At 33.1% G+C, this 15877-nt stretch overlaps 1 protein-coding gene across 1 annotated transcript; it reads left to right on the top strand.

The window, feature by feature from the left end:
• The first annotated feature begins 1295 nt into the window (after nt 1–1295).
• Nucleotides 1296–15272, top strand: LOC134249785 (uncharacterized). Its single transcript, XM_062732141.1, has 8 exons — nt 1296–1579; nt 3174–3219; nt 3935–4006; nt 4301–4390; nt 5035–5098; nt 11336–11387; nt 13685–13772; nt 14526–15272. Exons 1-8 carry the CDS (start codon nt 1507–1509, stop codon nt 14674–14676), a joined length of 636 nt encoding a protein of 211 aa, XP_062588125.1. The 5' UTR covers nt 1296–1506; the 3' UTR covers nt 14677–15272.
• Nucleotides 15273–15877: the final 605 nt, after the last annotated feature.

Raw genomic sequence — 15877 nt, 5'->3', positions numbered from 1 at the left:
TGATTTCAGATTATAAGAATATTTTTTAATGAAAGAATTTAACAAGTGTTCTAGATATTTTTGGTCATACTTATTTGCATGGAATTCAAATGCATTACTTTTTGGGATAAATCTGAGTAAATAATCTAGGGTTTGCTGTGTCGGGCTTAGACTGAGAATTTCTCTGTAACCCCTATCAACAGCAGCCATTACCTTCTACAATTGCATATTTGTGTAAAATGAGGTTACATCACAACTGGCCAGCAAGTACTCGTTGTGTGAAGTTTATTCTTCAAGGTGAAGTCTGCGTTATCCGTAAGGAATATGCTAAAGTTATGTGTGCACAATAAATGATTAAAAATATAGTCAATAGTGCAAAAGAACAACTGCATTCTAATTTCAAGACATGTCTTAAACTTATTAGAACCCAACCAAGTTCACAACAAATTTGTGTGGCGGGAAGACGAATGTTCATCACGGGGAGCATTCATTAAGTCGATGGTAATTTTACTTGGTTCTTCTTTTCCGATATCAAAAAATCGATTTTGTGATATCAGAAAATACTAATTATTTTTTTATATCAAAATTTTATCTCCTGATATCAAAAAACAGAATTTTTGATATCAAAAAATGATTTTTTGATACCAAGAAATCGATTTCTTGATGTCAGAAAATACAAATTATTATACGATATCGAGAATTTGAATTCTTGATAACAAAAAATTAAATTCTTGATATCAAGAATTCTTGTGTGTGTGTGGTTTTTTTTTTTTTTTGATATCACAAAATAATTTTCTGATATCAAAAATTCGAATTTTTGATATCAAAAAATGATTTTGTGATTATCAAAAATTCGAATTTCTGATATCAGAAAATAATTTTTTATATCAGAAATTCGAATTTTTGGTATCAGAAAATCATTTTCTGATATCAAAAAAATCTATTTTTTGATATCAAAAAATATTTTTTGATACCAAGAATTCGAATTGTTGATATCAATAATTTCTTTTTTGATATCAGAAAATCCCTTAAAAATATTAAAACGGCGCCTCATACGAAAGCCTGTCCACATCTCTAAAGAGAATACTCACTGGTCAATGTAAACATTAAGGCCACTTTAAGTAGTCAAAAAATGAATTAATGTTGGTCAGTTGAAGTCTTCTGTAACATGTGTTTCTTGTTACAAATGAACACAGTCACTGGGGAAAAGTCTGCAATGTGTTATACTGTATTTCTCACCAATCACTGTAATAAAAAAAAATCCGGAAGTTTTTAAGTCAAGTGATATAGGTTTTTTCTCTTTCCTTCCCGGAAGTGGATAAATTGCGGGAAGATATTATCGTTATGAAAACATAAACAAATTTATTTTAGAAAAATGTACTCGTAAGCTTGACAAATACTTTATTCGATTTTTGTGTCTTAAAGAATTGACACAGATTTATTTTTTTATGGAAAAGTGTCTATGAATAAGCTACTGATGATTATTACTTATCGAATTTGTTCTGGCAACAATTAAAAATTCCAGTCATGGCTGTGTCACTTGATGAGGAAAAGTGGATACAAGAAGAAATTGAAAAGCATAAAATTCAGATAAAAGCAGGTATAGTCACACTATTTAGATATACATATTTCCCGGATTTGATCATGCCCCCATCTTACAATTATTTCTTTAACAAGTAAAACAGGTCCAGGAAAATAACTATATTTAGCTATATTTATGGCACGCCAAATTCACAAAAATGAGATAAACCTAGTTTCACAATTGATAAACTAGGTTAATCGACTGTAAACTATAGTTTACAAACCGTAAACTATAGTTAACGATTCGTTAAGTATAGTTTTATCTTTAAATCTATATTTAACGGTGTTAACTATAGTTTACGAATGATAATCTAAGTTTATCTGTCGTGTAATAAGCGTTAACAATAGATTTTGTTGATAAACATATATTCACGTTTGTAAACTATAGTTTACAATCGTAAACTATAGTTAAGAGTTGTTAATCATAGTTTCACAAATCGTGAAACTATATTTATCAGATCGTTAACTATAGTTAACGGTTTGTAAACTATAGTTTACAAATCGTGAAACTGTATTTAGCAGATAATCTATGTTTTGCAGTCGCAAATGATAGTTTTCGGTGTCAAGTATAGTTTACGATTGTGAAACATAGATTATCGCGTTAATTATGGTTTACAGATGTGAAATATAGATTAAGGTTGTTAACTATAGTTTACGGTTTGTAAACTATAGTTTACAACCGATAAACCTAGTTTATCGATTGTGAAACTATGATTATCTCATTTTTGTGAATTTGGCATGCCATATATATTAGCCTACATAGTTTAATTTACCTATATAGCTTTATTTACCTATATAATATAGCTTTAAATTATTTAGCTATTTCAGAGTAAATTTCTGTTTTATGAAAAGCAGACAAAAAGTCGCATAATGAGGCAGTATTAGTTTTCAACTTTAAAATGGACTGAAAACAATTCACCAAAAACCCACTTCTAAAAATGTCTCTCTCCTTTTGTGCAACTGCAATCAAAGATCTAAAAGTTTTGGGGCTATGTATAACAGTTAGGCTGTGATTAAGCAGCTACTTTAACAAAGAAAAGCAGTTTTGGTCAACAAGATAACTGATTGGTAATAATTCAACAAAATGCAAGGCAATCACACTTAGTAATGCCTCATCGCACTTCCAGTGAGGGACAGCTATCCAAACAATAGAGATGCATTTTTTTTGGAAAAAAGTGTTTAAAAGAGGCAATGTTTTTACTGTCTATGCCCTAGGTAAAATAATAAGGTTGTTTTTATCAAACCTTTTTTGAAAAAATATCAGCCATAATTTTCATGCGACTTTGTGTCTGCTTTTATAAAACAGAAACTTATTCTAAAATAGCTAAATAAAGCTATATTATATAGGTAAATAAAGCTATATAGGTAAATTAAGCTATATACCTAAATATAGTGATTTTCCTGGACCTGTAAAAATACAGGTCAAGCAAAATCTCTTGATTAAGCTAGGACCTATTTATAGTTAAACTTGCTTTAGTTATGTATAGCTTTATTAAGCTATTAAAAATAACTTTATAAAGTTATTTATATGCAGTTTTCCACAAGAATGTTTTTTCTAAGAAATAAAAAGCCACAAGCATTTGTTCATGAATATGTAAATTCACTTGTTATAGCATCTGTGGAGGTTGGTGATTTATCAGAGAAAAATCTGAATGACAAGTATGTATATATATATTTATATTCTAATTGATTTTTCTCTATTCTATCATTTTAAAGTTACAACTGAACTAAATTTTACTTTTATACAGTACTTATTGAAATAAATGAAATTATCTTTTGATGTTGGATTGTTCTCACATCAATGAAGCCTATATGAATACAAATAATTAATTACATATATTTTAATTGTTTAGGCTATCTTTAGAGAATTATTTGGTTGCCCTCTCCCAACCGACCAGTGATGGATCCAGGAATCTTGATAGAAGTATGGGTAGGGACCCACAGTCTCAAAAAAAATGATTTATTAAATCTTGTGTGTTTTGGACACAAAAAGGGCCCCTCCCCCCTTCTCTAAATCCGCCAGTGCTGACTTACTAAAATTTTCCCAGATCAGAACTTATTTTTACATTTCAGGACACAATATTCCTCTTGTCCGGTCAACAATTATTTAAAGTTTTCTGGAAAAAAGATTTTCCCACTACCTACCAACCCAATAATTTTACCCTTATTCGGGAGAGGAAAACCAAACATTATTTTACTAAAGATAGCCTTATCAATAAGTTTACCACAGAAAATTTAACATGATGCTACATTAATGATTAACACTCAGTGAAGATTTTTTTTTTAATTGAAATCTGAAGATTCCCCATCATTTACATATACTTTTGTGAGTTGATTTCCTTTTATTATGTTATATCATTTTAACTTCTATTAGGGTGTCTGAGAAACTTGATGATTTGTTTGAACAGACCATGTTCAGGGAAAGGATAAATCTATTCAATAAGAGGTATTTACTGATAAATTAATTTTAATCAAACTGGCATATAGACAGTGTCTTCCTCACTCAAAACTATCATATTAAAGGTGTTTTAGCATCCCTGAAACTAAAGAAAGTGTACAACTTTGCAGTAACTGTTCAATTCTTTTACCAATTTCATTCCACAAATTCTTCAGTCTTGAATTCAGGAGCATTCTGATATAAAGCATTTCGTTTTGAATGAGACAATCATAAAAGATGAAGTAGATTATAATTTAGTACACCTTCCTTAAGCTTAATATATCCACGTAATGTGATTTGAAGGTTAGAGAGGAGTGAGGTGATGGTTGCTGAGTTGTTCCAGCACCCAGAGATTGGAGAGGGAGACGCCCCTCACAAAACACCTGAGCATGAGTATGTATTGCACGTTCTTGCTCTTTAAAAAAAATTTAAGAATTAATGTTCATGTACTGCTAAGTGATAGCACACGTTTACTTACATGCTGAATACAGGTTTAAAAAAAAAAATTCAAAATTGATTGATTCCTAGGTCACCTATTTCAGTTAGGTATTCTATTGCAATCATACTCATATTTTGTCCATATGTTGTGATTTTTTTTTCCATTTTCAATTTTTCCTTAATTACTGAGTCAATTTAATACAAACTTGAACCAAAGCGTACATGTAGTGCACTGGACTGATGAAAAAAGCAAAAAGCTGGAGGAGGGGGGGGGGGGGGGTTTCAAAGATATTACATTGAAGAGTCTTATCCATTCTTGAATGATATTTATATCATATATCAAAAGATTGATAAGAATTACAAGAATAGCAAAGTTTCAAAAAACTCAACTGCATTTGACCCCTCACCCTGAGGACAAGAATTACACCAAAAAGGGGGTGGCTTGTAAATTTGTTAAGTTTTTTTTTTTATATAAGAAAAATGATTGTAAACTATGGATGTTTTTGTCACACATGTTTATTATTTTTGTATTGATAAATGCATCTTTTCTCTAGAGTTGCACCTTTTATATTTAGTTGTTCCTTTTCTTTGTACAATAGGTATTTGGAGAACCTTATGGAGCGCCAGTGCTGTTTGGTGTCAGATATCATGAGAACACTCAAGGTTTGTTACCTCACCTGTCTGGTGTCAGATATCATGGGAACACTCAAGGTTTGTTACCTCACCTGTCTGGTGTCAGATATCATGAGAACACTCAAGGTTTGTTACCTCACCTGTCTGGTGTCAGATATCATGAGAACACTCAAGGTTTGTTACCTCACCTGTCTGGTGTCAGATATCATGAGAACACTCAAGGTTTGTTACCTCACCTGTCTGGTGTCAGATATCATGAGAACACTCAAGGTTTGTTACCTCACCTGTCTGGTGTCAGATATCATGGGAACACTCAAGGTTTGTTACCTCACCTGTCTGGTGTCAGATATCATGAGAACAGTCAAGGTTTGTTATCTCACCTGTCTGGTGTCAGATATCATGAGAACACTCAAGGTTTGTTATCTCACCTGTCTGATGTCAGATATCATGAGAACACTCAAGGTTTGTTACCTCACCTGTCTGGTGTCAGATATGAGAACACTCAAGGTTTGTTACCTCACCTGTCTGGTGTCAGATATCATGGGAACAGTCAAGGTTTGTTATCTCACCTGTCTGGTGTCAGATATCATGGGAACACTCAAGGTTTGTTATCTCACCTGTCTGATGTCAGATATCATGAGAACACTCAAGGTTTGTTACCTCACCTGTCTGATGTCAGATATCATGGGAACACTCAAGGTTTGTTACCTCACCTGTCTGGTGTCAGATATCATGAGAACACTCAAGGTTTGTTATCTCACCTATCTGATGTCAGATATGAGAACACTCAAGGTTTGTTACCTCACCTGTCTGGTGTCAGATATCATGAGAACACTCAAGGTTTGTTACCTCACCTGTCTGATGTCAGATATCATGAGAACACTCAAGGTTTGTTACCTCACCTGTCTGGTGTCAGATATCATGGGAACAGTCAAGGTTTGTTATCTCACCTGTCTGGTGTCAGATATCATGGGAACACTCAAGGTTTGTTATCTCACCTGTCTGGTGTCAGATATGAGATAGGGCTGAAACGATATGCGCCCTCCACGATACGATACGTATTGCAATTCTTGTGTCACAATTCAATTTTTTCAATACGATACAATTTAAGAACGAAACTATTCATAAGGTTAAAGAAAACGTATTCAGATTTAAAAAAAACAAGAGTAAAAAGTGGTGATACAATAGAAATATACTACCAGGGGTATGCAATCTAAAAATTCAAGTACTAGCCCATGGGCTAGTGGCAGCAATAAAGTTACTAGCCCCAAGTAAAAAGTTATTAGCCCAAATATAGGGACAAAAATTAAAATAAAACAAATGTTGAAAAAAAAATTATCATTGAAAAAGTCAGGGTACTAGGTCAATCTTTTGAAAATTAAAATTTTATTCTCACTAAAAAATTAAATCATATAAAATTAATGATTATGACAGAAAATAAAAATGAATTTAAAAAAAATATCTGAAGATCTTTCCTTTTCTGATTATTTTGCACTAGCTCATTTAGAATGAAAATAAATTCATTTTGTTTTCATATTAAATCCTTAAATACACTAGAAATATATTTCACGTGAATCACACTGATCTTTCAGTTGATTGAGTGATCGTAAATAATTTACACGCATTCTCAATTTATAGTACCAATTCGATCTTGGGAAAAGTCAAAAAATTTAGTGAACTGAAATTAACACTTTTATACGTCATTTGAAACATGAAAGTGTATAGTTATTAAAAATCGCAATTTGATTTACATACTTCATGCTTTGTTTTGTTGGCCTCCTTCGAAATAAAAGCGGTTGGAGGGCAACTTTTTAAGCAAGATATTTACGTGATGTTGAATAGCCATATTTGGAAACGAATGAATTTTTTTAAAATACAAAATTGATATAATACACATCAAATTTTGTTAACTATAAACATTTATGAAACCGTTTAAGCACATTTGTAAAAGTGGTGTAGAATCTTTGATTCAGTTATTAGTAAAAATCAAACGGACATAATTTTCAATTAAAAGAAATTGTTTTCTTTTTATTTTAACAAGTTTTATCACATCCGATGATAAGCTTAATAATGACAATATTCCCTAAAATGCTACATTAATTGATTCTTTATTAATCTGCTCAGAGAAACGCACATTATTTAGAATATAAAAAGCTTAAATATTTCGCCATTACCTGATTACGAAGTGTTTGTTAAATATCACGTAAATATCGCACATAGATATCATACAAAAATAAAAGTATATTCGGGGAAAAAATGATTATATAATTTCAAATTATTGAATTTTATGAATTTTCTTATCTATTTATACGCTCTTTACAAAGGGTTGAATTGAAAATTCAAGTCATGATTTATCTATAGAGGACTCATGTAATTCATACCCCCCCTTCCACCATTTAATCTGTTGATTATTTCAAAGGCAGCCACGTAGCATCGTTTTTTAAAGTGTGTGTGTGTGGGGGGGGGGGGGGGGGGGGGGGCAGCCAGAGAATTTTTTTACTTACCTGAAAAGTTGACAAGGCAAAAAAAGGGGGGTGAGAAAACTTGCACAAAGTCGAAAATCCTAGAGGGGGATGGGAGGCGAACTTTTTTCAATGCCAACTACTTTCAGTACCAATTATTACACTACATTTTCCGTACATCACTATTAGTAGGGGTGGGGGGTAATAAGCCTTTCACTGAACATTTACTATAGTTGAAGTAAGGTTGGAGAAAAAAGTGGGGGGGGGGGGCTGCTCTCCCCCCCACCCACTGTTGCTACATGTCTGAAATGTTTAATTGTTTGTGAAAACTTTATCGTCAAATCTCACAAATTAAACAAAGATCGCCCACCACCCTTAAAAGGTTTGTCAATAATTAAGTTGCATATCACATGTGCTCTATAGAGCAATATACATTCTATGTTCATATAACGTAAATTGAATTTTCAGTACCATTAAAGCATAGATGCATACGTTATATGTCTAAGCAATTCCATTGGAATATTAGGTGCACAATTTTATACATGTTAATATTTTTATTTCTTGCAAAGCAACAAAAATGGAAATGGATTCAATTTGAACCAGTTTCTTGACACCCAACACCCTCTTTTTTAACCCGATGTAGAACACCCCCCCCACCCCCACTGCATGCAACGCAGCGTCTATTTTCTGGAATTATATTTCCTACAAAAATGATTTTTTTTTCCCTTCAAAATGTTAAGCTTGGTATACAATTCAGGTGTATATAACCATTTTTTAAGTTGACGATACACTATCATTTCAAATAAACAGCAAAAAACAGACTTGAAGAAAGTTTTGTTTCAGATTTACGTTCCGAATGATAACGTGCATTACACTTGAAACTATATATATGCAATATTAACCAATTGCTCAAAATGGAAAGATTCAATCATTAAACCACAATTCTACTTGTGAATAATATTATGTCACTTCAATTTTCAAATCACACGGATGCACAAGATATTGAGTGAAAAATGTTCTCCTTTCCATGTGCACTTCAATTTGCATTTCTACACTCTTGTTACAGAAAAAAATGACATTTTAAGAAAGAGTGTATATTTCTTCATGTTCTTAGTATTTACATCTTAAAGATTCACTCGCAAATCTGTTCAAACAGCTTTGGAAATTAATACTTATTTACTTTAAAACATGGTAACGTAAATATGGGTAACGTAAATATCGGTAACGTAAATATCTTTCTGAGATTTATCGTAACTTTTAATGCCATTGTTCAATTATTCCACTGTTAATTAAAGGCATATTCTAGTGCTTGAGTGTAAGGGAATTTGACCCATAGGGAACAGTGTAGTTCTCTTACTTAATTTGTGAATAAATACTAACACGTAAATATCGTTGAATTTTTTAACCATTGGACTTATAAGAAAAGGGGGGCTATTGTTCATAAATACAGATAAAGAGTGTCCTTTTTACCATTCCATGCAATTGAAGAGGTGTTCATGATGTTAAAAAGTTACAACTTAATCCTATTGGGTCAGTTCAGCAATCCTTCAAGTCCTTTTGAATTTCGAAATAGAAAAGGAATAATTTTGCGGCGACATCAAAATTTTATAATATATTACAATTTTTTAAAATTTGTGACACGCATATGTGTGAAGGGTGTGATATTCAGAAAATATAACTCAAATGTAGGACAATCTTACTAAGGAAAGATATGATAATGATTTAAAACTTCTTTTTGGTTTAAAATAAAAACTACACGATGATCGGCGACAGTAACGTAAATATCGATTTCTGCTATAAAATGTGATTTTCTCCTAAGACAATCATTCAAACTACAACAAACAATTGTTGCATTTTAATCAACAACCAACAATGGTTCATATGAGTGGTAGAAAATAAAATTTATTTGAAATATTATATTACTTAAAACGCGGTACATTATTTAAAGCGAATTGAGACTATAAATTGAGAATGCGTGTTTAATGAGATATCTGCTTGTATTTACAATAAACGGAGGAAATTCGGATTAGGAAAAAAACGATCGTTTTTGGAAGTAAATAAGTCAGGAAGTACTGCAAGATGGAGAAAATTATGGAGATTTATTGACTGTAGGAGCATGCTGCCTGGAAAATATTCACTGCCACTGGTTGGGAATTTGATAGCAAGAAATGAGTAAAATACCGGTTGTACTTTATGTATTACATGCGTAGTTATAATTTTAATTTTTGTTAATTGCACATCTCTGATACTTGTGGTTCTGTTGATTAAGAACACTTTATTCGTATAAATAATAGCAGAGGCAGCCTACTCTGCAACTTTACCGTCCCAATTTTCTCCCTCGTGTGTGTCAAACTGTTAAAAGAAGGTCGAACCCGATCTATTTCAAAGAGTTAACCAAACCCGATTATAAAAAAACATCGAACCGAAAATCGAGATGGTGAATCGAAAATTGAACCGAGCACTTATATCGAACAATATCGATATTTCGGTGAATCGTTTCAGCCCTAATATGAGAACACTCAAGGTTTGTTATCTCACCTGTCTGATGTCAGATATCATGAGAACACTCAAGGTTTGTTACCTCACCTGTCTGGTGTCAGATATCATGGGAACAGTCAAGGTTTGTTATCTCACCTGTCTGGTGTCAGATATCATGGGAACACTCAAGGTTTGTTATCTCACCTGTCTGGTGTCAGATATGAGAACACTCAAGGTTTGTTATCTCCCCTGTCTGGTGTCAGATATCATGAGAACACTCAAGGTTTGTTACCTGAACTTAAGGGTAGTAAGCTTTTCTGATCACCTGGTGACTGTTACCTCTAACTTAACACAACCCATACTTGTGGAAAGGTGATTCAAGTTTGTCATCCCATCTTGAATGGAGAGGTATCAAGAAAAGACAAAGATAGGACCGGTTTCTTAAAAATCTTCCTCTCAAGAAATTAAATGAAAGCTTTCTGACAAATTTCAGTCTAGTACAACCAGGGAGTGGGTTGGGGCCTTACTACGGGATCAAAGTTTTACAAGGAATATATATAAAAAATATTTAAGAAAAAAGCTTAGGCCATGTTTAAAAGTCATCAAGACCTGTTTACTCTTACGATTTCGTCGTATTTTGTACGGATTTTTGGTCTAAAATATGTCTTACATTTTGTTATTACGAAAATACGGAAATTGGAAATTCGTTCCTTTGGAATTAAACAGTTAGCTTTCTTTATGATCTGTTTTGGTTTCACGCTTTTTAATGGCTAAAAAGAGAAATATTTCAAACACATAAGTGATCTCAGGTTGCCAAAGCAATGTGGTATTATAAAATGACACATAATATGTTGTTAAACCTTGTTTTTGTAATCGGAAAAGCAGTTGTTCTCTATTAATATTTGTAATATCGATGGAAAGTGAAATATTACTGGCAAATGCCAAATCTCACAGACAAATGTAATCAAGAATACTGAGAGGCAACGATATGGGTAAACAGGTCTGTATAAGTGAAAATTTTAGCAAAATAGAAAAAAGAACAGAATTAAAATGAAAATTTTGACCTTTTGGGTCAAAATCTTATGTCAAGAGGTCAAATTTGTTGGTACCCCTCAAAAAAGGTCTTGTCACAATAAATGTACCTGATAAATATGAAAGCCATAGCCTCACCCACCATTATGGACAAGGTTAATTTTTTTGCAGACAAACAGTTTGATGAATATTGCACAAACTTTAGCTTTTCAGTGATCTTAAAACAAAACTTAATTGATAGCATTTAGAATATGTCCACAATCCTTCTGCTATATTATTTCTTATATCTGTACAGGAATGTAGAAAATACCAGGAAGAATTAGATGCGGTGAAAAAAGAAAACAGAGGTACACTTTCTATGTATTGGTATATTTTATCAAACTGCTGCAAACTTTTTCAACTTTTGTTTTTGATTAAGGTACTCCGATCCTCATGTTCTGAAAATCAAGCATTGACTAATTGAAAATGCTCAAAAAAATGTCTCTGAATTTTCAGTGTTTACCCATAATAATTCTTCTAACTTCATCTTTCAAGTTAATCATATTATATAGAGAAAATAAGTAAATCTCAAATATATTTTCAGATATAAAAACACCTGCTATGCCTTTTCAAATTCAAATTTGATTAAATGACAAATTTTAAAAATAAAAATCATAGGTATCTAGGCTTTTGAAGAAATTCCACAATTTTTAGCTCACCTCAACGAAGTTGGGGGAGCTTATGTAATACCCTCGGCGTCCCCGTCGGCGTCGGCGTCGGTGTCGGCGTCCCAGGTTAAGTTTTTTGGAGCAGTTTTCTTTTAAAGTACTTCTGTGTCCTATATTGATTAGACATGCATGGAAGATGCTTCTAGTGTGTTCCATTGTACCAGTCAAAGTTTCAGATGCTGCAATTTCAGCAAAGGAATGACCAGGTTAAGGTTTTTGGAGCAGGTTAACATTTTTGGTGCAGTTTTTGGTGTTGGTGTCATTTCCAAGGAACTATAAGCCCTATGTTGACCAAACTTGCATGGATGATACATCTAAGGATGTACACTACCAGGTTTGATTCGGATGCTGAATCTGACCTACATTTTCCGGTTGAGTGAACAGGTGAATGTTTTTGGTGCAGGTCTCATTTTTAAGTAACTATAAGTCCTATGTTGACCAAACTTGCATGGATGATACATCTAAGGATGCATACTATTAGGCTTGCTTTGGATGCTGAATCTGACCTACATTTTCTAGTTGAGTGAACAGGTGAATGTTTTTGGTGCAGGTTTCATTTCCAAGTAACTAAAAGCCCTATGTTGACCAAACTTGCATGGATGATACATCTAAGGATGTACACTACTGGGTTTGATTCGGATGCTGAATCTGACCTACATTTTCTGGTTGAGTGAACAGGTGAATGTTTTTGGTGCAGGTCTCATTTCCAAGTAACTATGAGCACTATAATGACCAAACTTAAATGGATAATACATCTAAGGACGCATACTACCAGGCTTGCTTTGGATGCTGAATCTGACCTACATTTTCCAGTTGAGTGAACAGAAAGTTTTAGGTGCAGTTTTCATTTCCAAGATACTTTGAGCCCTATTATGATCAAAGTTGCAGGTTTGATACATCTTAGGATGCATACTTCCAGGCTTGCTTCGAATGCTGAATCTGGCCTACATTTTCCGGTTGAGTGAACAGGTTAAAGTTTTAGGTGCAGTTTTCATTTCCAAGATACTTTGAGCCCTATTATGACCAAACTTGCATGGATGGTACATCTAAGGATGCATACTACCAGACTTACTTCGGATGCTGAATCTGACCTACATTTTACGGTTGAGTGAACAGGTTTAGGTTTTTGGTGCAGATTTCATTTCCAAGTAACTATGCGCCCTATAATGAGCAAACTTTCATGGACGATTCATCTTAGGATGCACACTAATGGACTTGCTTCGGATGCTGAATTAGACATACATTTTTCAGATAATGGACCAGGTAAAAGTTATGGTTACAGGTCTATTACCAAAAAACTATAAGGCTTATATAACATTGTATAAACCAAACTTGCACAAATGATGCATCAAGGGATGAAAACTCTCAAATTTGCTTCAGATGCTGGATTTAATTACATTTTCATGAAAAAGAACTAGTTTGAAGTTTTGATATAGCTCTATTCCAAAGTATCAGATCAAAATTGCATAAATATTTTCATTTTGGGATGTTCACTTCTTTTTGGTTAATTGTGTGACTTTGCCTTACTTAAAGACAACATTCGTTGAGGTGAGCTCTGTAATCTCTGATTACCTATGTTTATACATATAATGTACTTTAATTTCTTTTATTTACATATAAAACACTTCTAATTTCATATCATGTAAATAAACACTGGTATATATGTTAGATTAAAATGAACATCAATTTCTTGATATATGTAATTTTAAAATGCTTTTACGGGGTAAAAACTCCGACTTTTAATTAGACCTTTCTGAGAATTCAAAGAACCTTGAAGCACATTGAGAGGTATATAATGAAAATTGTTGCATGAAAAGATTTAATTTTCAAGCTTTGTTTTGAAACTTTTTGAATTAAATTATAAATTAAAGAGTTGTCCTTCCTAGCTGAGGATCAGAGTCCCTTAAAAGATGACTAATCTTATTTATTTTATTTAGACATACAGGTAGAAAACAGACAACAACTAAAAGAACTGAAAGAGAAACAGGAGAGAAGGAGAAAGACACAAGACCAGGAAACCCAGGGGTAAAATCAATACATTCTCTAGCTAACCAAGGGGTAAAATTAATATAGTCTCTAGCTAATCCAGGGGTAAAATCAATACAGTGTCTAGCTAACCCAGGGGTAAAATCAATACAGTCTCTAGCTAACCCAGGGGTAAAATTAATATAGTCTCCAGCTAACCCAGAGGTAAAATTAATATAGTCTCTAGCTAACCCAGGGGTAAAATAAATATAGTCTCTAGCTAACCCAGAGGTAAAATTAATAAAGTCTCTAGCTAACCCAGGGGTAAAATCAATACAGTCTCTAGCTAACCCAGGGGTAAAATGAATACAGTGTCTGGCTTACCCAGGGGTAAAATCAATACTGTCTCTAGTTAACCCAAGGGTTAAAAAAAAATCTTTCAGTTTGAGAACAAGGATATTGAGAACAATATGTGATAAATTGCTGGAGCTTTAGTATAAATGAAATTTTTACTGAAAGTTGTAGGTGCAAGAGATATGAATTTCACTCCAAGTCATTCTTTGTACGGTGGCAGTACCTATCGTGCTAGGCTAGGCTATTTGTAGATTCATTGTAGATCCATGGTAAGTTACACATATGTCCATTACATGTACTAGGTAGGCATACCTAGGATAATATAAGAAAGCACTATAGAAAGTGTTCAAGGAATCTTGTAACAACAATCTTACTTTTATTTTAAAATAAAAGTTTTTCTGGTATAATTTTCTTCAATATGAACAATGGATATATGAGATATTTGATGATGACTTGTAGTTTGTGTGAGGAGTTGGACCAGCAGCTACAAATGATCTCCATCACTAGATGTATACTACAGGGCCTGATTGTAGGAAGTGGGGTTCACTGGGCCGAGAACCAGCAACTACAGGAACTGGTCCTCAAACTGGGGGAATTCCTCCAGATATAAACTGTTGTAAGTCAATGGGATCCAGCAATAGCAGCTTTCCTCTGCACTTATGGAAGTGATATTTATTTGTTTATTATTTCTTCGGATTGTAACAGGGTTTCAGTGGTAGATACAGATTTTTTTTTTTTAATAATTGAATATTGGATTATTTTTTGCCCAAGACAAAGGGCAGAAGACTACAAACTGCTTAAATATTTCATTTGTAGAAAAGTAAATACATGCTATACAGTGAACAATTTATCAATATTTTGAAAGGACAATTTACACAATGGTTTCAAAGATAGCAACATTTTATGTAAGGCCAACAAAAATAATAGTCTAGTTTCCTGCTGCCAGCCTCCAAAAAATAGGGTAGGTAGGTAGGAATATTATTTTATTTCATTCCAATGGTATTTGTTCATGTTGTTGGATATGAACTATTACAAAACCAAATTAAACATGTCATAGGTCAATATTATTGTTTAAAATAAGAAGTGTTTTATGAAAGCCCATATTTAAAACTTATATTTCGTGAAATACTACTTGAATATATTTTTTTTCACTTTTGGATCATGAAATTTCCGATTTTCCCCAAAAAACTATATAAAAACTTTAGGGTCAGGTGCAGAAAAATAGGGTAGGTTGGGTAGCAGGAAACAAGACTATTTTTATTTTTGGCCTAACAGTACAGTGTATTTTCCTCTCTGTGTTTGTGAAAACAAATGATAATGTACTGTAAAAGGTAAAATGCAGTATAGCAATGATTATGTACGTTGAACTTCAATTAAAATTAATACAATTTTTATACCCCGCTCCGAAGGAGAGGGGGTATACTGTTTTACACTTGTGTCTGTCCATCCATCCGTCTCTCTGTCTGTCTGTAACAAATTTTCGTCGCAGTTTTCTCAGCAACTAGTCATCGCTGATGCTTGAAATTTTAAGACAATGTTCTCTGAGGCATGCCACATGTTGGGATTAATTTTTGTTCAAATCTGATGTCAACTTCGTGTTTATCTGTGTGTCTGTTCATTTCATACATAACAAATTTTCATTGCAGTTTTCTCAGCAACTACTCATCGCAGATGCTTTGACATTTAAGCACACCTTTTCGTGAGGCTTGCTATATTGTGGGATTAATTTTTGTTCAAATCTGATGTCAACTTCCTGTTTGTCAGTGCATCTGTCTGTTCATATACTAACAATTTTTCTTCGCAGTTTTCTC

This window comes from Saccostrea cucullata, unplaced genomic scaffold (genome assembly GCF_032062105.1).
Source record: "Saccostrea cucullata isolate Sc308-1 unplaced genomic scaffold, CSIRO_AGI_Scuc_v1 ctg160, whole genome shotgun sequence".
Lineage (NCBI taxonomy): Eukaryota > Metazoa > Mollusca > Bivalvia > Ostreida > Ostreidae > Saccostrea > Saccostrea cuccullata.
The sequence above is the reverse complement of the archived record's forward strand: the minus strand, read 5'-3'. Positions and strand labels throughout refer to the sequence as shown.

Bases quoted from the DNA above. Each gene is read 5' to 3' on its own strand.
- LOC134249785 (XM_062732141.1), top strand. From the start codon at position 1,507: ATGGCTGTGTCACTTGATGAGGAAAAGTGGATACAAGAAGAAATTGAA. The intron at 1,580-3,173 runs GTATAGTCACAC...CACTTGTTATAG, and splicing joins TAAAATTCAGATAAAAGCAG to CATCTGTGGAGGTTGGTGAT. The intron at 5,099-11,335 runs GTTTGTTACCTC...ATATCTGTACAG, and splicing joins ATATCATGAGAACACTCAAG to GAATGTAGAAAATACCAGGA.